Raw genomic sequence first — 26638 nt, 5'->3', positions numbered from 1 at the left:
TTTTCCGTTCAAAAGTAAGCCCTTCTAGGCTTTCGTAGATTATTATGCACGCTTTGAAATAGATCCATACATTTCGCACCAACATGTAGGTTTTGTCTCATTATTATCGGTATGGCTTGTGTCACCACTGTAATAAAGTTGATAATATGATTACTACTTATACATTATTGAATTGCATAATATCAACAGTATTCCAACTGCTCCGCCATTTTAGTATAAAAACAGAAATTGGTAGACGGGATCCCACAAGTTTATTGTTGTATAAACTATGTTTTTTTGTATGAAACTAAACTTTAACATATCCAACTAAGGGAGAATACTCTGAACATGAAATCGACGAAAATCCGTATATATATATATAATCAGAGATAGGATATCACTGACTGTATACGGGAGGTTGAAATCACTTTACTTTGTTAATGTCAGGTAACGTATATAACGTGAGATATAATAAAAACCATTTTTGATAAGATTTTCCTAAAATTGAAAAACTGAATTTATTAAAATGGTATACTGTATTATATTTGTGCAATTCATTTGGAAATAAAGGCAGTCTATAATATTTACGACCGAAAATCTAAACACTGTTTTTTAGCATAAATGCGCAAATGTGTTAACGCTTGCACAATACGAAGTACATGTAGAAGGGAAGTTACTCGCAATGAACGCACATATATATCTTATAGTATCTTAAGGATCCCCGTACCACAGCCAAAATGTATCTAAATATTGGTAATTGTTTTCCGGTAATTATAATAGCTTTGATAAGTCATTTCTGAAACGGAGTTAAGGGGAGGTAACTATATATAGAACAAAACGCATTGTAGCGGGACAGGGACCCTTAAAGTGGATTTTCAGGACTTGTCAAGGTCTTTATTACCAGTCACCTCTTCAACCTCATTAAAACACAGAACAAATCTGGTGCAGTTTGTTCTATTGCTATGGAAACTGTTTTAATATTCTTGCCACCAAATTCAACAAAATATTGTCAACTATTTTAGAAATATATGTATATCATTCTCACGATATCATAAGTAAATTTTGTCCATGCATTTGTTGTGGGGTTTTTTACACAAAAAAATGCTCATAAATATTTTTTTATTTTTTTTGTATTATTTTTATTTTTCAAAGGTATTTCTTGTACAATATGCATAAATAGATACATTATTTTTTCCATACTCCCTTACACCCATACACACGCTCACTGCATTCACATATACTCATTCATCATTTCATAATGTTTTGTTATCATCATCATCATCACTCCAATATCTTTATCATGACACTCGAAACATCATCATCATCATCATCATCATCCTCATCCTCATGACACTAAACACTGAAATCATCATCATCATCATCATCATCATCATCATCATCATCATCATCATCATCATCATCATTATCGTCATCATAATTATCCCACTGATATATCCATCATGACACAAAATCATCATCCAATTGACATAGACTTTTTCATTATTATTATTATTATTATCATCACGACTGAAATCAACATCATTCTCACAATAATATCGTAAGCACACTGTTGCCGTCATCAATCTGATATCATTATCATCATCATCATCATAATCATGACTGAAATCAACATTATTCTCATAATACTATCAGCATCATCACACTGATGTCGTCATCATCAAACTGGTATCATTATCATCATTATATGACATTTCAATCATCCTCATCATTACCCAGACATAGTTAGGATAATACTCTCATGATGTTAATCTGACAACAATGACACATGTCGACTTTAAAGGAAAAGCTGCATAAATAGAACTTATCTAATTTGACACAAGTTAAGGAGAAACAATTTACACAAACAGTTATAGAATATTGATTATATTTATGTCATACGATGGTATAGATTAAATGAAAGTTTGTAGTTTAAAATACGCCAAATAACGAAGATAATGAGATATTAAATTAAAGTTCATTTAGCATTTTTATCATAAATTTCTTTATGATAATTTCCCTAGTTCTACAGACCGAGTTGTTGGTTATTTGCTGATAGCACCTCTTAATCTTTTCCTCTACATAAAACGGGAGTGAACCTGTAAGCCGTGTGATAGCAGTATACATTATACATATAGTATATGTCCTACGACATGTGTATACATCTTATCTGGTCATAGGCCACCCCGTGATTTTATACACCTCGTGACTGTCGGTGATACACCACTATGGGGGCGAGCTGTAGACGAGACTGTACATAACACGGTATGTACATATACTGGACACTGGATACATCACACTGACCAAACAGCAGGTATGCATTTAATCGCTGAACACTGGTCTTGGTGATAACGGTTGACGACATAACGATATATAACGTGTATCCATTCTTACGAAATTGACCCTTGTAATATAAATTCTTGGGTCAGAACATAATGAATAACTAAGTTCGCTATGAGTACTATGTGCAGATTTAATGAGAAATGAAACCAAACTCTTTAAAATATTTGATCAAACGAATTTTCTTTTAGTTGAGGTCCCCTGCACTGCCAAAAACGGAAACTTTGTATTAAACACTTCTTTTTTCGGCTAGAATATAGCTTTGATAAGCCATACCTTACCTTGCGGGAATGTTAGAAACCTTTGTTTGAAATGATAAAGATGAATTGAACGAAATATAATTAACAAAAATGTTCTGAATGTAAAAAATTCTGCTGGGACCAGAACGCAATTCAAACCGTGGGCTTCAGATTGTTAAACTATCGCTCCAGTCTCGTTCAACCAGACTCTTGTTGTCTGCGCAAGCTACGCCGATCAGAGAATTACAAGTGATCAAGCGTCTGGTTGAACGAGACTAACTATCGCTCTAGCCGGTGGTATCCAAACGGAAGTTAAGGGGAGGTTACTGTATATATCATAAAGATTTTTATGATAAAAGTGCTTTTGAACTTTAATTTAATATCTCATTATATTCGTTATTTGGCGTATTTAAAACTACAAACTTTCATTTAATTAATTCCACCCAGTGACATAGTTATAATATGTGGAACTATTTGTTTGTACCATTAGCTCTCTAAACTTACGAAGCTTTTTCTTTGTTTGTCGTTAAAATAAAATAATAAACACTTAATTGTCTGTGTATCAAAATGATGTTAATAATTAAAAAATAATTTATGCATATACACATGATACGTCATACATGACTAATAACTAAATAGTAAGAGTTTACAGTCAACCAAATACAATACAAGCTAAAATATGTACTTAAAGAACTCCCCATATTTCCCCAAGTCGGCATTTATGAATACGGGAAAAAAATAATGAGTAAAAAATAGATATCAAACCAATTGAATATGAATTTTTGAACTGCTGTAATATTGGGTATTGTTAATATTATACTGTAAATATAGCCATATTCACTATATCTATTAATGTAATGGGGTTTCCCAGACTTAAACAAAATAATTTCATCACTTTCCCATCAGAGGACCAACTTTTGAATAAATGTTTTGATTCCGTTAAAATAAATCGTATGACAGTAACGTGCTCAAAATCATGAAAAACATGGTTGATCAAGTTTTTCAAAACTGTTTTTAGGCTAAAACAGATTGTATTTCCATATTAGTGTAGCCGAATGCGTAACGCAATTTCATTTTGACCAGAAGAAGTGAACGGTGCAAGTTCGAATCCACGTTCAGATTTATTTATTTTTAACATTTAGGCACGCGATCTTTTTCTTTAAGTAATGAATATTTTTTTCAAATCAACGGAATATTTTATTGATAATAACATACATATTGATTTATCTTCTGTGGAATCATGTCATCACATTTCTGCACACGTGGACAGTACAGCTAAGCTTTGTAGATAAGACGTCATTTTAAATAATATTTATGAATTGATTTACCCTCCAATTGCACCAGTAACTTTATGTATTATTTAAACACCAACAAATGATGCCGAAATACAGAATATGTGGAATTGTTGCGTCATAATTAGAAAAAGGCCAAGCAAAAAAAAAGATCTGTTATTATCGCTAATATGCACTACATTCCGACAGTCAAGTGTCACACATTTCTGTTGTAAATTATCCCAGATGTAGGAGATTTGATGCTGCGTTCGCGTACTCTATAAAGTCCATCGTCCGGTTCTCAAGGTGTGCTTAGATAATGGTAAAACTCATCGTTATCTCACTAATTAGCATAGGCTGTGATCACTTCCAGCTCACCAGGATGGAAATGATAACTTGAATAATTATAGATATTAAAGGATTTTTATGTGATAGTTATAATATACTTCTAACATCTAGGAATTTAGATGAATCTTTCTTTTAAAGTTTAATTATCAACTGTTAAACACCACACTCTTAGTCACACATAACCATTCTTCCTAGGTATTTAGGTATCTTATTAATTATTACAATAATAAAGAAAACTTTCATTTTATGATTATTTGTATTGTTATTTTAATAATATGTTTAAAGTACAAAATTATTACAAAATAAAATAACACATTTCATCTTATGATATGTTATATCAGCAGCACAATGACTACAGACTGGATATATTTAATATATATATTTATATAATTAATTTTGAAATATTTTAAATTTTAACATTTGCTATTGAAAATTTGAAAGTCTTATGTGATGTATTATTAAATTATATATGATCAGCTTCCAGCTTAGATAGAACACCACCCTACTAGATAGNCCTGATTATGCTTGTAACATCAGTTTGGACCAAGGCCTTGGACTGTACGGTTGTTTTTGGATACTCCAGAAATCATTCACCGATCCAGAGAAAGGTATTCTAATAAATTTATATAAGGACCATATTCATCATCTCCAGAATTTTATATTTCTGATAAGATAACAACGTGTCACAAAATTGTTGTTTTATATATAGGAAAACCCATAGTGCAGTGGGATAGGGACCCTTAAGTCACTTAAATTGTAGACACAGTTTAAACAATTCTTGACCTAGAATTTCAAGTCTCTCCAAATATCAAACATTGAAAATCTTGGAATTTGAATAATCTATCATCGTTATAACGAATTTGACTTGATCACAGGGTCCATATACTGGCCCAGATCTGCCCTCAGATTACAGGGTCCATATACTGGCCTAGATCTGCCCCAGATCACAGGGTCCATATACTGGCCTAGATCTGCCCTCAGATCACAGGGTCCATATACTGGCCCAGATCTGCCCCAGATCACAGGGTCCATATCCTGGCCTAGATCTGCCCTCAGATCACAGGGTCCATATACTGGCCCAGATCTGCCCTCAGATTACAATTATTTATCAAATCGATAGTATAACTATGTAAATAGGTGAGGTAAACTAATTAGATTAGGAATGCAATTCCTTAAATACGCAACATATTTCCTAATTTGTTTCCAATTGCTAAAATGTGTTTCTGTTTTAATAATTTGTTCTTGTGTGATGCATTTGTTGTATATTTTGATAGTTGGTGTTGAATTTGTTTTATTTTGTCCTTAGTGTAGATGCCGTGGTATATTTTGTCTGCTAGGGGTTGACTCTTGTATTTGTATCCGTAAGTGCTCATGCTGTGGGTTTTTATTTATCAGCGTTGATATGGTATTTTGTTATTTATCAGCGTTGATGTGGTATTTTGTTATTCCTAAGTGGTTATGTTGTTGTATTTCTATCTTAAAGTGTTGATGGTGTGGTATATTTTGTCCATGAATATTGACTCTGTAGTCTTTTTTCATCCATAAGTTTTCACGTTGTGATATCCTTTATCAATAAAGGCTGTTGATGTATTTTTATCCATAAGTGTAGATGTTATGGTTTTTATATTCATAAGTGTTGATGCTGTTTTTTTCTTTGTACATATTGATGCTTTGGTATTTATTCCCGTAAGTTTTGATGCCGTGGTATTTCTTAACAATAAGTGTTGATGTTATGGAATCTTTTCATTCAGAAGTGTTAATGCTGTGGTAATTTTTCTCCACAATTGCGGTTGCTGTGTTATTTTTTATCAATACGTGTTAATGTTGTGGTATCTTTTCAATCATAAGTGTTAATGCTGTGGTAATTTTATTTTCTCCTCAATTGTTGATGTTGCGGTATCTTATCCATAAGTGTTGATGTTGTGATCTCTTTCATCATTAAGTGTTGATATTTTGGTATAGTTTGTCCGTTTGTATAATTCATGTTATATTTTCCGTCAAGTGTTGATGGGTTGGTATAACGTATTTTTATCCATTGTGCTTTATATTTTAGGTTACCACATCCCAGTACAACACAGGGATTACAGGATGGGTTTAGTAGAACATATTCACCCTTACTTGGCTGAAGCAGACTACCGTAATCCTTATGTCAAACTCAAGTTCGTTGGTTCATCCTTTGTATTCTTCGCTGTCCTATGCGTCGTGTCGGGTACTCTGGGATCACTAACAAAAACGTACAGAAACCTCAGGCAAAAGGAGAAGATCTTCTGGAATCTGGCGGTAGTCCGCGGGGCCTATGGAATGTTCTGTATTGTCGTTGGGATATGGGCCATTTTCTACGACACAGAACTTGTAAAAGATCCAGTGTTCTCTACAACTCCTACTAGTTACTTTGCTTTGACAACGACCGTCGGGTTTTTCGTGTTTGAATGTGGAACTTTACTTATATCTGACTTCGTGTTCAAGAAAGCCAGCGTTCTCTTAAACATTCACCACTGGCTTTCTCTGAGTGGGTACTCGTTACTCCTGTATCTGGATAGTACACACTGTTTCGGTACGAAGGGTCTTATTCTGGAGATGAGTACGCCTTTCTCCGGAATCTGTTGGACTCTCCTCAAAGCCGGTCAGGCGGACTCTCTCTTGTGGAAGGCGAATCAATTCTTCTTGGTGCACACTTTCCATCTACGATCTGTGGCAGAATGTTATTTGTGGTACTTGACCTATCAAAACTGGGAGCGAATCTGGTCCGCCATGCCCACTGCCATGTTTATTTCCCTGTACACCCAGCTCGTGCTCGTCACATTCCTCATGACGCCATATTGGACTTACAAGAAGACGCAGCAGATGATCACCCCTGTCGACTGGAACTTTGAGGACTCGAACAAGAACAAGTCGCAGAACGGTTCAGTCACCAAGAAGGATGTTTAAATGACAATAAACAATAGTATGTGCCTTCTATCGAGAACTTTAAATGCAAACCAAATTAAAATCGAAAAGATGTAGAATGCATCATCGGTGATATTACTTCCTGTTTGGATAGAATCCTTGTTTTCAGGATATATGACGTTATCAAAATACTAAATTGACAGCGTGTGAGCGATTTCAGTTGAATTAAGATACTCACTGTGCTTTTTGAATGCTGAAACAAATGTAAACACTGTGCAATAGCTGCTGTTTTTAATATTTACATGTTTGTGTGTTTGGCATTGTCACTCTGGAGTGGAAAATTGTTTGCTTTTGCTTTTTGACCTTGATGGTGTAACAGTGTGTGTGAATATGACTTTGAATCAATGTTGTGTTATAAACATGATCGTAAGATTAATCTGTATGATCTATGAGTGTAAACCCGACGGAAAATTATTCTTATGTGAAGTGTAAATCTGGCGGTGATTCAGTGTTGAGCATGGGTGTTTATTCTTGTGGTTGATAAAGTTAAATTCGTGGTGTGAACTTGGAGGTTGATAAGGTTATGTGAGGTAAAACTTTCAGGTAGATCAGTTATGTGTTATGTTAACCTAGAGTGTTATCAATTATGTGCGAGTGTGAAGCACCTGGCGAAAGATTATTATTATGTGCGGGTTTAAACCTGGTGATATATCAAATTATTGGTTGTTGTAACTTGGGTGATATATCAGTATAAGTGTGGTGTATGGTGTAAAGCTGACGTAGTATTAATGTTATAGAGGTTCACATTTGGTCATTAATCACTGTATTATCTGGTGTAAATTTGGTCGTTTATCAGTGTTATATGTGTTGTAACTATAGTGTAAGATCAGTGTTATGTGTTGTGTAAACGTGTTTGTGTATAATCGCCAAGTTTGGTGTAAATATAGTGTAAGATCAGTGTTATGTGTTGTGTAAACGTGTTTGTTTGTTGGTGCCATGTGTGGTGTAAATATAGTGTAAGATCAGTTCTATATGTGTTGCGAATCTGGCGATATATTAAACTTATGTATGATATACATCTAGCGTAATTTAAGTGTTATGTATGGTGTAAATCTGAAGGTATATTAGTGTTATTTGTAGTGTAAATCTAACCATATATCTAACGTGTATTAGTGTTAAATCTAGGGAAAATCTAGGTTGGATACATAAAGATCAGTGTAATGTAAATCTAGCGGTGTATCAGACTAAATATGTGGTGTAAATCTGGCTATGATCTGGCATGATGCAAGTATTGTGGATTAAATCTGGTAGTATATCAGTATAATGTACACACAAACGATAATTCAAGGCTTCATACACACATGTAAAGAGAACTGCTTAGCTGTAGAAAATTGATATTATCTCATCAATGACGCTATTCGCCCTAACTGATATTTGTAAAGTCATCTGTCCTATCGGCGATGTCCGGAACACTGATATAGATACCCTGTCTACGGACAAAGGTTAAATGTTATCTTTGAATATTTATAGCATTATGACAGCAATGCGATTGCAATGGTGTGAGAGTGAAAATTATTTTTCTTGTGTATTTATTTGTTTTACTAATTAACCCGTAGGTAAATAGCAACTTGTATGATGCAGTTACATATACATGCATTTACAATGAAATACTAGATAGTAAATGACTAAAATATTATTCTTTTTACTTGTTTCTTTAAACTTGACAGATAATGAAAATGACACATGCTATCAAAATTACATCGATCCATGACAAGGTTTAAATGTCATCTGAGGAAGGGTGTGTTGATGATCTTTAAAATGAACTGTTAAATATCGTCTTGGTATATATCAAAAATATATTTTAACCACTGAACACATCAAAACAGTAACATCTTAATTTCTATGTTTACATTTCAGATTTGGTAAATTCAAAAGCAGTTACATACCTATTAAAAACCTAAAACATCTTAAAATTCTTAAAACCGTATGCAGTAGGTAAAATGCTTTAATAAGTTGTCAAAACAATTTAAACATTTAAATAGATTTTGACTAAGTTTATCAAACCGTCTATGTGTTTTATGGACAAAAAGACTGAAACTAAATAAATTACACAACCGGAAGTTCCACTATTAATTGTAGCTCGTTGTTGTCTTCTATGTAGATATTTAGTGAACGAATTAAAATGATTGACTTTAGTCTATAATAACAATGTGTTTTTAATTTATGTATCAGTAAGATATCACTAGTTTTGCCATTTACCTCTGAAAAACAATTTGTATATGACATGGACGCCAATCGTTTTTGTCAAACACGTTCGTTTGAATTGAATTCAGTAAAGCAGGCCAGCAATATTCTTTTTTAAATATAATTTTGAATGTGGAAATATAATGTTGTCGTTTTTGGGACACAATACGTACATCGGTGTATACAGTTCCAGCACTTTCTTTCTTTATTTTTTTACTTTTTACTTTTTACTTTATTCAACAGATACATTCCATCGGTCCTTTCTGTTCTGTTGCCTGCTAGCCTTTTCAGCGGGGTTTTGCTAAGAGGCAAGCTTGACGCCTTATTGTATTGGTCAGAAACGGGACGTGGCTTGAGTGCGATTGGAGGAGCTTAACAGGGTTGATCATGATTCTATCTCAGATTAGAACATGGTCCGTGTCCAATCAAAGCACGCGTTGCAAACGAATAGTGTTTGTATATTACAAGAAATTAATACAGTTTAAACTTAAGTGAAATTGTATGAATTGACAGAAATTTCCTTGTTGTGACTTAACGCTATCTTAACATGCAAATCTTTAAAGTTAATACTGAAAGAGATTTAGTCATCAAACTAGAAAGAATGAAATTTGAAAATTGCAGCAATCAAAATAAATACAAACATTTAGTAAAATTGCGTTCCGAAAAACCTATCTCAATAATATATCAAACTTCATATATTAAACCAATCATTTTATTGTAATTGTGGTGACAAATGTTATTTTTTTATATGTAAGTTGACTTTGCTAAGTAAGAAAACATCACAGGCCCTGGGACTCACTTCAGCCACAGGTGCTGAGCAAATATTATATGATACATAATGTGAGTCACTATATGACAGTGCGCCTTGCGCAATAATAGGTCCTATACATCAGCGTTCCTTGTCCACGATGCTCTCAGCGTAATTGCTGCCTTCGGCTGTCTTTAGCCGAGGGGACTATTGGTTTTATATAATAGCTATATTTTCAATTATAGTATATCAATTCTATCTTCTTGTAATATGATGTATATGTACATGTAACTGTTCTGTTTCACTGTGTCTTGAAAAAGGAGCCGATCGCTCCGAAAATTTAACAACCTAAACTTGTCCACACTGTTGGAATTACTTCTTTGCCCCATATAATATAATATACATATACATCTTAAACACTCCGATATGTGTTCTGAGTCTCACCAACCAGTGGCAACATAATTATTAATTACGTTGATTAAGTACACTTTGAAAGCAATCAGATTGTATTAGAAATTTTCATTAGTCAGATTTAACGGCCAAGGCTTTAATTAGAGGTAGTAGCCGCAAGCTATTTGGTTCCTTTGATTGTAAAAATAGGCCGGGGACAATGTTATCATAAAAGAAATCTTTGTTCTCTGTTATTCCACACTATTTGTAGTCAAGGACATCTAAATGTTTGCAGCCAAAGGGTGGTATATCATAAGACGGCGATTTGATTAATGGTCAACACACAGCGAAACAAACGCGGTTTTAACATCGATCGATCCTGGAGTTCGGCCACTACTGATCGACCCTAACATTCGTTTACTACTTTAGATTCTAAACAGTATTTTACATTTCGGCCTTCCAGAAACACGTCTGGTATTCTAAAGTTCTGCATACATTTCAGAGAAACTTACCTTGGAAGGTGGCTATTCTATTTATTAAACAGACATACACGATACATACACTCATTTGAACTATGTGCTGAATTTTATTAATTTTTTGATGATATTTAAATACTCAAAAAATGGTAAACATCAGTATTGAATTGTGTCTATGGCATCTACGGTCTAAAAGAATGATAGAGCTTTGTAAGCAAACAAAACATAAGGCACCTGTGTCTGCAAAGCTACAAAACTACAATGCCATTGATCAAAACTTTACACCCATACATGAAAAATGGATTGTATGCTGCTCTATAACGTAGTGAGTCATGTTATGTTTATTCATTCAGAACAATTGTTCCAGCACGTTCTATCTGGGGCCTCATCATTTGTCACCAATGCACTCAGCAACTAGATGAGTAAGGCTCCTAACACATAATCCTCATGCATAGCTTCCAGCAACAATCCCTTCATCATAAGGAAAGACATTGATTGACAGAGCGTAACCCCTGGAATATCAAGGATGGATAAAGAGCGACGACAAAACAAAATCTCTTAAGATTAGGATTCATTGAAGAAAATCGCTTTAATTAGGGAGAGACAGAAAAACAAAATCGCTTAGGATTATCAGAGTAGTTGAAAAGACAAAAATAGGAGAAACTAAAATACATAAGGAGAGAATTTACCGAACAGCTTTAGATATAGAAAGACACTAATACACAATTGATTTAGATAAGGAGAGGCACTGAACCAAAATCTTTTTACATAAAGAGAGATACTGAACAAAATCATTAAAAATAAGGAGACATTGAATGAAATCGCTTTTCATTAGGAGAGACACTGAATCACAATCACTTTAGATAGGGAGAGACGATGAACAAAGTCGTTTACATTGACAGAGTCATTGAACAGACAAAGATAAGGAGACATTGAACAAAATCGCAAACATCCCAGATAATAATAAAAAAAAAGTACAGCAGATCTATTTAGTTCCTACAGCTGGTCCCACATTGGTCGCTCTATCCAATTTTGCAATGAGATACAGCAAATCAATTATTTGTTATGCATGTTTTATAGTTAAATTTAGTACTTAATCTGAAATAAAGTACATAGCATACATTGATTACAATAATATTTTTGTACAATGGAAACAGCATAACATGTTATACAATATATACAATAATTTGTCCGATATCTTTACAGTTTCATTACATACAATGTAAATAAGATGGTATACCATGTAAACAATTATATTCCATAAAATGAATACATAAGTATTCCATCCAAATTGAAGGTGGATTTTCCAATGACTGAAAGTCGGGTGCTATGTTCATCAAACTCGAGTCAGTTAATTTTATAACTTTGAAAACAAACACCCTCTTTGATTAAAGATTTAGGAAAATTGAAAGGGAAATTCATGGCAAGAAACAACACTTCCTCGGCAACAAAATATGTTACTGATCGTGTTTATATTTCTTCTTCTTCTTTCTTTACTACGGTAAATATGATGTTACAGGACCTGCAATATTGTCCGCGGGTTTCATTTATTTAAATACACATTTAAGAGCAAAACATTAAAGCTAAAAGAACCGTGAGGTTTAAACGTCGTTTATTGTACTTTTGTACGCTGGCCACATCTAGAGCAAGTGTCCGAGTTTTCTGTCCATACATATATGTCAGCTGCATAAGTACCGTTCGATCTGTAAGTGTATACATATCCAGTCCTACGATAAACTTTTACTGGTCAAGTGGTCAAGAGGTTATATTGGCACGACACATATTGTGACCTGTACGTTCTTATCTTATCTCTGGTCAACCAAATATCACCACTTTCCATGCTGGTATTTAGCGTAGTATATTATAAGTGACAACGAAAATGTGTCTCAAAGCCACTGTTATTTATTTACTGCCTAATATCACTATCTATTAAAATCAAAAATATGTCGGAAACAACGTTTGAAGCTACCAGGAAGATAAAGATGATGGACCGTTCTCTTATAACTAGAGTAAAACTGGTCAGGTTTTTTACTACTTTACATCAATACAAAAATAGTCTTATATGTTAGTGGGGTTTTTTAAATACTAAAAGCTTATATTGTTTAAAATGTCCATGGCATATAGAAGGATTACAGTCCGTACTTTCTTCTCCACATTGATAATGAACAGCAGGCCCGGTTGCTCGAATAGTTGGTTAACATTAACCAGTGGTTAATGAAAAATTCCAAGTTTGGCAAATAAGAAGCAGAAACTTTCAAAGCAAAATAAATCCTCAAAACATGTTATCTTAATTGCTACAACCAATCTTAAGCAGTAAATTTGATGTCAGAAGTTCTGAATTTTGTTGTATTCATATTTTGAAGTTTTCCCTAACGACTGGTTAACCCTAAACAACCTTTGAATAAACCGTGGAGAAGTGCGCTAGCTTAGTGATATATTTTGTTTGTAGTGCATTTCCCATTTTATTATCTATTGTAATGCAGTAAGTTTTATTCATGACGACTTTGAGGAAGATAAATTCATTGGTTTTATTAAGGAAACTATTGAGCAATGTCTGCCTTAAATTATGCAGTTATATTTTTTTACTAATGCAGTTTGCATTCATATTGACTTAAATATCTTTGATAAGTGAAGAAGAACGAACGTTTGCTTTATATTACGAGAAGAGCTTACCCTCCGGAACGTTTGGTACTCAGTTTATGTAGGAGTTTATAATACGGACTTTTGATTTGGTGTCTACTCAGTTTCTGGTGGTGTTTTGGGCCTTCAAAACCACATTGTGTTCTTGTGTATTAAAGATATGGTAAGGTTGGTATCGGCTTAAGTGAAAGCTGTTTCCTTGTGCATCGAAGATGTGGTATATGTTGTGTCAAACCTAAGTAAAGATGGTGCCCTAGCGCATTTCCGATGTGGTGTATAGTTGAATAAATATTGTGTCCTTGCGTGTTAGATATGTGGTATATTTGTGACAGCTTTGCGTTAAGATTGGGCCCTTGTGTAATAAATATGTGCTATATTTTGTGACAGCTTTGAGGGAAGATTGTGCCCTGGTTTATTTACGATGTGGTATATTTTGTGACAGCTTTAAATGAAGATTGTGCCCTTGTGTATTTACGATGTGGTATATTTTGTGACAGCTTTAAGTGAAGATTGTGCCCTTGTGTATTTACGATGTGATATATTTTGTGTCAATTTTGAATCCAGATTGTGTCATACTGTATTGATGGTGTAGTATATTTTATTCTGACTTGTGAAATTGTGTATTGGCATTCGGTGTATGTGTCCTTGTGTATTAACGTCGAGGATACAGCTGCTAAACAACAATATAAAACGCTTCATGCTGTTGGGACCTGAAATAAATACACATATACACGTATTCCGCTTAAACTGACTCTACTGTAATATATTACAGACTTCAATTGTCTGGTTGGCTACCAGTTATGAACTACACACAAGTAACCGATCAGGATTTTGCAGCGTGTGATTAAGGTCAACTGATGAATACCTTGTTGGATAAGAAGAATGCAGTGGTATCATCGTACTTCATATATTAAATAACTGAGTGGGGTTTATCTAAACTGTGTAAACCTCGCTTCCCTTGAACTGGTATTTGGACAAGGCGAACCCATACTATCGGTCAAGTGATGTCGGCGTAGACTTTAATCGCAGTGTCCTCACTGGATTGTATCATATGCGAGATCCCCTATAGACTTAATGAATATATTTCATATTCTAGCCAAAAGACAATTGTTTTTATCATTAAATTACTTAACACATTGTTTTAAATCTCTGCTTGTTGATACTAGGTATCATTAGTTTATGCTTTTGTTGAGAAATTGAATGAAGATCCTTATTTATTATTTTATAATTGTCATTATCATCATCATCAATATTTTATATTCCTTTATCTTTATTGCTATTAAAGAAAACAATGGATACTGACATATACAAAATCCACACAGGCATAGACAGGCAGAGAGATAGAGAGACAGACACACAGACAGACGCACAGAAAGATGGATATGTCAGGCTTTCCGAGTAAAGGTCCGATTGATGTATGCTATACTTATGATAATATAAAGATCGCTCATAGCAAAATGCAAGTGGTTGATGAAAAGGCAATTAACAATTTAAGGACTGTATTTAGTAGTTAAGAGAGAGAAAAAAAAGTATCAGTGTTTAGGCAAGTTCAACTACTTTTATCCATTTTCGCCATTCGTTAGTAAACTTATTGAGATATTTTTCTCCTTTACCATAAGCAATATATTTCTTAACATTGTAATATTCTTTAATCAAATTTACTAGAGCCATAACATTAAGTGAGCTTCGCAAACATCTAGTTTCGTATATATAAAAATATATTATATATTAATAAAAAGAATAATTTCATTGTCAATTCTATTATAAATTCCTGCTTGCTCGATACATCCAAAAATAATTATTTATTTATTTATTGAAAAGGGAATGGCATTTAAGAAATTTGTCAAAAAGCTTTGAACTTTGTACTCCCTTTCCATAAAACATAAAACACACAGAGGGTTATTTATTAGTCCAATCTGAAATAAATATGAATTTGTTGTTAAAATGTAATGATTTATTCGAAATTGTAACCATTGTAACTTTGTGTTATTTGTTACCCTGAATGGAACAGCATATATTTTTTTCCATGTTTCCTTATTATAATCAAGAACAGTTTCCCATTTATTTTGTCCTGTTACTGTGATATTATTTTGAATAAGAGCTTTATAGACCCCTGTGATCCTTTTTTATTTCTTAATATAACTTCAAGGTTTAATGGTATGATTGGCTAACTCAACATCTTGTTGGGTACATTGTGATTATTAAGGAATTTCTTTATGCGCATTATCACTCCTTGATACTGAAGAGAATTTGTTATTGAACCATGAATAGTACAAAATTCATTGAAAGAGAAAAAGGAAGAAGTTCTTATATCTTTAACTAAATCATTGATAATCGCAATTAAAATTAGTCCCAATCTTAATTAAATACTCACTACAACAATTAGCTAAGACATTAAAGTTAACTTGGTTTTTTAAAATCATACGCCATTTTCCCTCTGACCAAATAACCTTCTGATCCAACTGATTTTTTAGAGAAAGCCTCACTCTTAACTTTGTCATTTTAGTCATGAAAATGTTTTCTCAATGTTTTCAAAGAGTTAGGACCAAAAACAAAAATAGTTATCAGAGTAAGTTTTCTCCCCTCAATTTCTAAATCCAGTGCCAAAATGTTCCCTGTCAAATCCTTCTTTTGTTTCAGTACCTTCACTTCAAAGTTGTTATTTATCAAAATTACTACCCCCCTAGAATTAGATTTAAAAGAATTAAAATAACAATCATAGCCCTAATCATTCCGTATTAGATCTTCGTTTTCCTCAGTAAAATGTGTGTCTTGAAGACAATAGATATCCTTACGTTTAACCTTGTCACCTAAACCCTGACAAGTTGTGATAAGATACTAATTCCCTCCACTAATGTTTATAAAATTATTAATAGACCCCTCAATATACTTGCTTGCGGAAATCACAATTAAGAAAATTATCATATTTTTATAATCAGGTAAAAACAAAATAAAGGAAAATAAATAGCTGTAATATGCACCCGTATTCAAGACAGTAATCATATTTCCGGATTTCTCCTTCCACTCTCTGCCAAATCTTTCTCTAACTATACAATCTGACAACAGAAAAAAGGAAAGAGAGAAGAAACATACAACAAAGACAATTACACAAATAAAATATTCATGTTTTGGCATATTGTTATACATACAAGTCCTCTAAGCATACAGATTTTGTTCATCTCCACTATACTTAGTTGACAATTTGTTTAGTATACCTTACAGTTATGATGCTCAATTTTTCCTTTTATTAGACCACACATGAAACCAATCATACATTATCTCTCCTTCCAATTTCCTGAATTTTCCACACGATTGTCACCCTTAAGTAAATACAAAATATATTTTCAATTTGATAGTAATTTTTTCAGAATTCCGGTGGAGAAAAAAATGGCATTTTTTTCAGTATTATTATCTAAATACAATTTTAACAACAAGATAGAAACAAAATTAGTACACATATGCTAAACGTAGGACATTCCATAACACTGAACTCAAAACATTGTGCATCATTTACATGTAGCAACGTTCAAATATCTTCATATATATTCCTGGTATCATTACCCTGATATCTTTAATTGTATTGTTGAGCAATCAGTGCTTTCTATATTAAGGATATACTGTACATTTATCAATATAACACATTACATCATTTTAAACAAATGATAATAAGCATTTTTCACCTAGAAATAAACATTGTATAGATTTCTCATTCTTAATAATTAACTTCATCCATTAGTAAACATGTGTCATGTCGGTGAAAATTTCCTCGATCAGCCTATTAGATAGCATTGTCCCGTGTATTGCACTCTTAACATTTCAAAACCCCTAAAATCCAGTTTTAAACGTAAGGTATGGCTTTATGACCTAGGCAACTACGACGAATATCGTGACAGACTTTCTAAAGTTGACACTTTCTTACTACTTATAAGTTCCCATCGCAATGGAAGAGGGCGAATGTTAGTCCCGTGCACAAAAAAGATGATCCATCTGTTCTCGGAAATTACCGTCCTATCTCTCTTTTGTCTATCATAGGTAAAATTAATGGAAAGGTGTATATATAAATATGTTTATAACTATTTAACTGACAAGTCCCTATTTTCATCTTGTCAGTCGGGTTTCAGATCCGGTGATTCCACTATAAATCAACTTGTATCTATTTTAAAATTTAAGTCGAAACGATTTTAGTGAAAGTTTTTTTTTTTTTTTTTTTATGTAATTATTGCTATTGTTTAAACAATGTACATTAACTTTGAAACCTATGTTGTTCGACAACACTTGTGACATGCCAGTATGATATTTAGACTTAATTGGTCTTGTTTATACTTGAATTAATATCGACTACAACACTCTTGCATTTTGCAGGATATCAGTATACTTTTTGATTGGAATCAACGTAAGGCAATTTAGAGATTTCCAATGTATTTAATGCATCCTTATATAAAGCTCATTAGGGTAACCTTTTTATGAATCACATTCCAACCAGATTCAATTAAGTAATGCAGTTCTTCTCGTTATTCTCTTCGTAACCACTTTCTTTCATTTCCTGATGCACCCCTTCCACCCTCATCTCCCTGATTTCTTCTTCTTCTCTTTGTCTGTTATACAATCAAAATGTATGTAACAGTGCCGTGCTACTGCCAGGTTTATTAATAAGGAGACGAATTAATATAAGTACTTATGTACTTGTTTTCGAATCCTCTTTGATTATTTTGTATTATTTTGTCACTGCCATATATTGAATAAAATACTGTTTAAATAAACTTCATTCCAAAGTTATGTACAATTTGGAACCTTCTTTCTTTCTTAAACAGTTATAGTGAGTATGCGTATTCACATGGACATGTACTAATACAAGAAAACGCAGTACAGAAATGCATTCATCAAACAAATTGTTATTGATTTGATATGAATGTGATATAATAACTGACCATAAAGTAATTACTATTACATTGACCCTTTAACATGTATGTTGGATATTTCACTAAACATGAGGTTATTTACCCAGACCAAATTTGCATGGACTTTTTTTTAATCATGCTCAATTGTTAAGCTTGTACATTTGGATATTCACTTGCTATGTAATATCTTTCTGATTTATACACTACTTACAGTGAATTATACACATTTGTATTGGACTCTCATCAAAACACAAACTCTGATCAAGCTTAGGCAGGTTAATGTCATTTCAGCAAGGGGAAGTAATCCATACATACATGTGAAAAGTGCTTTGGTAGTGTAACATATTTTTTTTTTACATATTTGATCTTTGTACCAAGGGAATTTCATAGTTTTTAGTATCCGTTTCAACTCGTTTCTAACAATGAGTGTCAAAAATGAAACACTTATGGTAGTTAGAAATAAGTAGCAATCCAGTTTATGAAAAACATCAATATACACATGTAGTTGAAGCACTTACCATGAGAGGGGTATATGGCATTATATCCATACGGAGAACAGAACAGAACCCTATATTTACACTTCAAATATATTTACCACTGGATGATTGGGACTAATAGACAGATCAGAGGTCCACCCTAATCACCATGTGCAGTTATATCACAATAATTATTTTCAGAGTTAGTGTCCAGTGTTTGTTTGCTGCTCATTCACACCCTGAATGTGTTGTGACAAAATGTCCTTGATGTTGTCATTTAGTCCAAATTTCCCCTGTCCTTTGGTCACAGCAAAGTCCATGCACTTGGCAATTGAAGAACCAACAGTACTCAATGTTTTCATTGTTTCCTACTACTTACATGAGATTTACATTGGGCCTTGTAATGTCATGTATCATTCTTAGACCAGCTCGACGTAATATTTTCTTGTTTTTCATAACCATCGTTTTTATTTCATTGTTAAAAACATTCCCAATAACAGGTCTAGGTGAGGATAAATTTGGTATTCGATGAATGGCCACAACGTCATAGTATCCGTTAATTCTTACACTTGTTATCTGGTCAAGTTTCTGTGGGAACACATCTCTCTAATTCTCATCCTTCTTTTCCTAAAGACCATAGATTTTAATGTTATTTTTCCTGGAATATTGTTCATTTTTGTTTGCTGCTACCTCTGCCAGGTCTAATCGCCTTTGCTGATATATCTTGAAAATCTTGAAAATCTATACCAGGGAATTAATATGATCTAATAACCATGAATAACAAATAACAGAATTCTAACAAGCACTTTGATTGTATATTTTTTTCAATTTCACCCGGCCCGGGACGTTTCGCCTATCGATAGTCATAGCTCGACAAAGAGACCAGTCGGTCTTGAAACGTTGCGACACGTTTAATAGTACACTGTTTGTGTAGAAATTAAAACTTTGATCCAAACTGATGAATCTTATTGAAGAATTTTGACATGCGGATGTCCGTTAATGGTCAATAAAATACTCAGAGATACCATCACCTAAGATCAAACTAACAACACTAGATAGAAATGTTCTCCAATCTTATATTTGGTTTTAATTACACCAAGTTTTCATCATTTCAAATCTAACCTTGTTTTCCAATCTCTCTGAAACCATATTATGCAATAGTTCTACTATACAATTATGGACTTTTGTGCTGGTGAATATGATGTGATATGAACTTGAAAAAGTGATATTTACCGAGGCGAAGCCGAGGTCTATATCCCTTTTTCAGGTTCATATCACATCATATTTACCAGCACAAAAGCCCGTTAGTGTTTTATTATATGCTTCAACAATAAAATAATACAAATCAAAACTCAAGGTTCTGATTTTCGTACGCGAGCCTCCGTGTAAAATTTAGACAGGTTGGAATTCAACAGTTCAGCATTGTAGCTTTCGAAGGCATCGTCTAGGTTCTTTTCTTAAGATAAGCATGGAGGACATGCACTGCGTATGCAATAGCCTTTTTTATGTTAACAGCATCTTTGTCCTCGAATAGTTTTGGTAATTTTCTGATGTAACGGAGGAGAAACGTTCGCCAGCAGCCATCTTTTATTGTCATCTGACAGATCGCGTTCAGGTCTAACTACGCATGCGCTACGACACGGGCATTTTCATATAGGCTATATTTAGAAATCGATATTCACCGGATGACCAGTCTACATGAGTTTTTGAGGACTGGTCACGGGTATAGGATCCGACCAATGTTTTTTGTGAGAAATTTTCATGCATATAATAAGCATGTTTGACTATTGAATAAAATACTAAACCGTTTTTCCCCGTAGAAACCCCACGTGGTATGTAACACATATTGCAATTAACAAATAATATACGATTCGGGTTGTCTTGACGCTAATGCACTTCATACAATATGATACGCATGACACGGAATTTAATACTGTCACGAGAATATTTTCAAAAAATGAAATTTTAATATATATTTGTGGCGGCTATAATTGATTAAACATCCACCAAGGGTTGGAGATCAGTTACACCCTATAAAGAACGTCATGGTTTGACACGGGTTGCTAAAGAACGATATGGTTTGACACGGGTTCATTTCATTTCAGCAGATTTTATTGACATGGTGGTATGGTCAAATGGATCCAAAAACAGGCAAGCCTATATTAATTCTTTCCATAGGTGGCTAGAGTGTTAGAAGAATATTATATAACTTTAGCTAAATATATTTTATAGATATTTTGAAATGAAAATACATAAATGTGAACGATAAAGTAATTAAAGGGAGGTAACTCACTTTTGATGACTTACAATACAACATATGACATACACACACCGACACAGACACAGACACACAAACAAAACATAAATATAGTTATTACTTATAAAAATTACACGTGTACACATGAGTTACTATTTAACATTCGATACAGTTAGGTAGATAGACCATGGGTTGCTAGAGAACGTCATAATTTGACACGGATTGGTGGATGCATGTTGGTACATGGTGTATAGATACAGAGCCAAGCTATGTAATATTTGTTTGAGAGTTGACAAGGTGAGATAAACACGCGATCAGTCACTACGTCAGAGGCGTAATCATATATTAAACTCAGCTATCAGTCCTGTAATTTCACTCACACACTCTTAAATGTAAATACAGGACCTTTGCTTTTAACGTCAACACTGCAGCACTCATTAACGTCAACACTGCAGCATTCCTTACCGTTGTTGAGACGATGGGTTTGGTAGAATGCATACACCCTTCTTTGGCAGAGGCGGATTATCAAAAAACTTCTACAAAACTGTTTTTCATTTGTGCGTCTTTTATATTTTTCGGTACCGTGTACCTATTGTCTGCTGTCTTCGGATCTTTGACAAAGACGTATAGAAATCTGAAATCCAAGGAAAAGATCTTCTGGAATCTAGCGGTAGTTCGCGGAGTATATGGATCTTTTTGCACTGTCGTTGGAGTATGGGCTATTTTCTTCGACACAGAACTTTTGAAAGATCCAGTGTTTTCCACAACCCCTACTAGCTATTTTGCTCTTGCGACAAGTTTGGGATTTTTCGTCTTCGAATGTGGAACTTTACTTATATCAGACATGGTGTACAAGAAAGCCAGTGTTATGTTAAATGTTCATCACTGGATGGCTTTACTTGGGTTCGTTTTACTCATGTACTTGGACAGCGCACACTATTTTGGTGTAAGGGGGCTCCTTCTAGAGATGAGTACGCCCTTCTCTGCTATATGCTGGACACTCCTCAAAGCTAGTAAGGCACACACGCTGTTGTGGAAGGCGAATCAGTTCCTGTTGGTTCACACCTTCCATCTTCGATCTGTGGTGGAATGCTACATATGGTATGTGACCTATCAGAACTGGGAGCGGATCTGGTCCGCCATGCCCACTACCATGTTTATTTCCCTGTACTCCCAGCTCGTGCTCGTCACATTCCTCATGACGCCATATTGGACTTACAAGAAGACACAGCAAATGATCACCCCCGTCGACTGGAACTTTGAGGACTCGGGCAAAAACAAGTCGGAGAATGGTTCTGTCAGCAAGAAAGCTATTTGATGTATTTCGTAATAAACACTTGTTATTTTGACAGTGTTGTCAATACAACAATAGACAGAAACAGATTATAAAACCTACGAAACCGGAAACACAGAATGTGATCTTTGTGAAATATTTGCAATATGGACAAAAGTGTTATTAGGATTAGCACTCTTAGATAAAGGCAGTAGCTGACAATGTGTACGGTAAATGTTTGAGCGATATATTACTATTTTATACCCATGCTTTGATATCTCAATTCCAGCCAAAACATCAAACAATAACTAGAAATAAGGCATTAGGAAACATTCCTATAATAAGTTAGTTTTTCGAGAGAGAAAAAACGCCAAACAAAGTTGGTAATTTACTGCACCGCATGGCCATTCTGTCCACTAAGAATTACCAGAGACTAAAACATGAAAATCCATGTCTAGAGGGATCAGTGTTCTGAAACATATTATAATGCTTTCGAAAAATTCCTATAAAAAACACTTATACCGATAACAATTACAAGTTTGGGCTACAACACGTGATTTGTTATATTCGTAATAGAATTTCTTAATATAATGAAATTAATTATAGCTATCAAGACAAGGGTAAAACAAGGATTGTTACTCATATATAACTGACATTTAATGCACGTTAACCGTTAGGCTGACGAATTCTCTTATGCAATTGAAGTGACAGGCTTCCGATTGTTCATTGAGTAAAAGGGTTCTGTTACAAAGCGATATTCAAAACAAATCAATTAATATTTATAGTTATAATTATAACTATAATTATAATTATATATTCATAATTTTTGTTCACCCACGAGGTGGCATGTTCAATATACATTGTACTCCAACGATTTATTTTCAACACTTGGTATGTACTTGAGGATGGTTGATCATTCAGTGTTGCAAATATTTCACTCTTTATCACCACTCAGGGATGACGATATCGCACTCTTTATCACCAATCAGGGATGACGATATCGCACTCTTTATCACCACTCAGGGATGACGATATCGCACTCTTTATCACCACTCAAGGACGACGATAGTTCACTCTTTATCACAACTCACGGATGACAATAGTTCACTCTTTATCACCAATCAGGGATGACGATAGTTCACTCGTTATCACCACTCAGGGATGACGATAGTTCACTTTTTATCACCACTCAGGGATGACGATATCGCAACCTTTATCACCAATCAGGGATGACGATAGTTCACTCTTTATCACAACTCAGGGATGACGATATCGCACTCTTTATCACCACTCAGGGATGACGATAGTTCACTCTTTATTACAACTCAGGGATGACGATAGTTCACTCTTTATCACCACTCAGGGATGACGATAGTTCACTCTTTATCACAACTCAGGGATGACGATAGTTTACTCTTTATCACCACTCAGGGAGGACGATAGTTCATTCTTTATCACCACTCAGGGATATCTCACCGACACACCAGTAATTTTTGCATTAAATGGTCATCAAAGAACAGCAACACATCACTTCCCACCACTTAGTCCCAATATATCGTATTCTTGTATACAAGGAACAGCAATGTAACACCACAGGTACCTGCCTCATCAGTCAATACCCCCATAATATAATCAATATATTACGGGTGTATTGACAGACCAGGCTTGTGCCTGATGTAATACCGAGTGTTTGTGTGATGTATATTACAGTATGTCACATAATTGAATACCATTTGTTGAATTTCAGAGCAGCCAGCTTCTTTTTTATGATCACAAATATATTTAAGGAAAAGTTTGATATTTTTGCCAGGTGATGAGGTGATAACTTAAACTGTTCATGTTTATATTTGCAATCTTCTTGGTATGCACTACTACTATATCTACTTAGTTATTACAATTAGCAATTACACATGATCAACACGAGTTATCTCCTCATAACCTGACCAAAATAGAAATTTATTCTATATATATAACATTATTTTTCTGTTAGTGAACGTACATAGCTCATGTGTCTATTTTAATACATTTATCTTATAAGTGGACACACAAAATTATTTTCAAAATATAAACTAATGTGTTATCAGTTAAATAAAAGTAACAGACTGAATTTTGTATGAGTCTACTCCAGTAACACCAGTACACTTTGGCACTGATTGCTTCGCCATAAATACAGTTCACTCCTGCTGAACTGGTGTTATCACCACATGACCAAAATAGGAAACTTTTCCTGAAATATCTGTTCTATTTTTCATTTTAACATGTAAACATAAGTTATTTATATTATATATGTACATTTAAATATTTCTATAATAATATGTGTATATTTCTTTGTTTCTAGTTTCTATCAAAACAATACTTGTGCTATTTACGGGTTCTAACATTTTATATAATACTTTTATTTGAATATTGTGACCCACGTAGTTAGTTTATTTATTAGAATTGATATTAATTGCTAAAATTAAAATAAAACAGTCGTTTCAAATGTATGTATGTGTCTCTTTGTTATAATTTTATTACTATCCATTGCATCTTTGTTCACAGATTGGTTGTCTCACAAATTCCCTGACGCAGATTGACACACAGAACTATATTCAGTATTGATCAATTCATTTATTGAAAGAAATCAACGTTATCATGTCAACACGTCGACCTTTTGAGAACCGGTTTATTTTAGTTGACATTATGTTACTTCGTTAAAAGTACCAAATCCGTCACATTTATATGAAAATAAAATGCAAATTGAGTTGTTTTAATTATCCAATTATATCAATCTGATGTTTATTTTCTTATATGAACACATTAAAAATTTAATTTATTTCAACAAAACAAAAAAGACAGTTTGATGTGTTAGAAATTTGATTTGAAATCAAAAATAAATAAAAACAAAATCAAACAAAAACAAAACAATACATTTTTAAATTTTACAGATTGGAACTGTATAAAATCTGATGTGTTACCTTATGTATCAAAAACACAATAATTACATCAGTGAAATATCTACTTTCTCCACCGGAAATGCACATAATCAGTCTATCATATTTAATTATTTATCCCAGCTTCTACACAGGAATTAACACTTACAAGAACGTATGTTAAACATAAGTTTTATCTACAAAAAAATAAGCAATATGATCTATCACAAGCTTTATGTAAATTATGAAAATCAATAACAGCTTTGACGACAGCTATGCAAACTTAGGACAATTTCAAATAATGGCACAAGGCACACTGATGAGTATTATCAAAACCATCAGCCGTCAATAGCTAGCATATATAAGTTGACCTGTCAGCAGTCGACATTTATCACGGAAGTCATGGTAATTGGATCGAATCAACTGCGTAGGATGGGAAAAAGGACGCCACTATCAAGAAAAGGAAAGTTCACGATTGGCAAATCAAAATCGCCACGCTCATTTTACAGTTTATCACATGCCCTTGTTTGTCCTGTTGTAATTTATATCGAGGAATTTGGCTGAAGTAAAAGAATTTGTATTGTCCTTGATTTTTCATGATTGATGACGCATAAAATAGTTATGGAAATGAAAGCTGACCTAAATTCTAATTATAGTATCTGCACTGAGATAACGATAACAACAGATTACATGGGCACAATAACTAGCTGAGCCTCTCGATAACCTTATTTAAAGAGAGATGGGAAAGATAGCGTTTCCATTTGGCATACGTTGATATGTTTACTAGTATATACCTCTCCGAAAAATCTTCTTTATATGGATAAAGTAATTATATTTAACAGCAAAGCTGATTATAATACCTTATCTATATGTTAAAACGTCTCTAATACATCTAAACACGTCACATGATCGGGACACAAACCATATCATTGCAAAGCGTGCTAGAACTTGTGGTGGGGCAACAAAACAGTACACATGATATGTCTAAGAAACGCGTGCATCAGTTCAATGTTTCACATTTGGCGTGAACTAAAGTATTTCTCTTTGAAAAATGGCTTTTGTTTCAAAAGAAAGAAATCATCTGATGAATGACATGTTTCTCTGTAAGTCATTGCTTTTTCATTGTCAGTTTAGAAGGAAACTATGAAGATCTGTTCTCTTAATTAATCATACTTTTCTGCATTAGGGAAACACGGTTTAATGAGGAAATCAAACCTTCATATCTCCCTCCGAGAAGAGCACAAACTGTGTAGTGTGATATTTT

At 33.7% G+C, this 26638-nt stretch overlaps 1 protein-coding gene and 1 pseudogene across 1 annotated transcript; both read left to right on the top strand.

Moving 5' to 3' along the window:
- Positions 1 to 2188: 2188 nt before the first annotated feature.
- LOC110453206 lies at positions 2189 to 9540 on the top strand (annotated as a pseudogene).
- Positions 9541 to 21443: 11903 nt separating this feature from the next.
- LOC110453236 (protein CLN8-like) lies at positions 21444 to 24828 on the top strand. The gene has a single exon (XM_021502102.1). It carries the CDS (start codon positions 21668 to 21670, stop codon positions 22505 to 22507), a length of 840 nt encoding a protein of 279 aa, XP_021357777.1. The 5' UTR covers positions 21444 to 21667; the 3' UTR covers positions 22508 to 24828.
- The last annotated feature ends 1810 nt before the right edge of the window (positions 24829 to 26638 follow it).

Source organism: Mizuhopecten yessoensis, unplaced genomic scaffold (assembly GCF_002113885.1).
Source record: "Mizuhopecten yessoensis strain PY_sf001 unplaced genomic scaffold, ASM211388v2 scaffold7201, whole genome shotgun sequence".
NCBI classification, from domain to species: Eukaryota; Metazoa; Mollusca; class Bivalvia; order Pectinida; family Pectinidae; genus Mizuhopecten; species Mizuhopecten yessoensis.
Note: the sequence above shows the minus strand (reverse complement) of the source record. Positions and strands in the feature narration are given on the sequence as shown.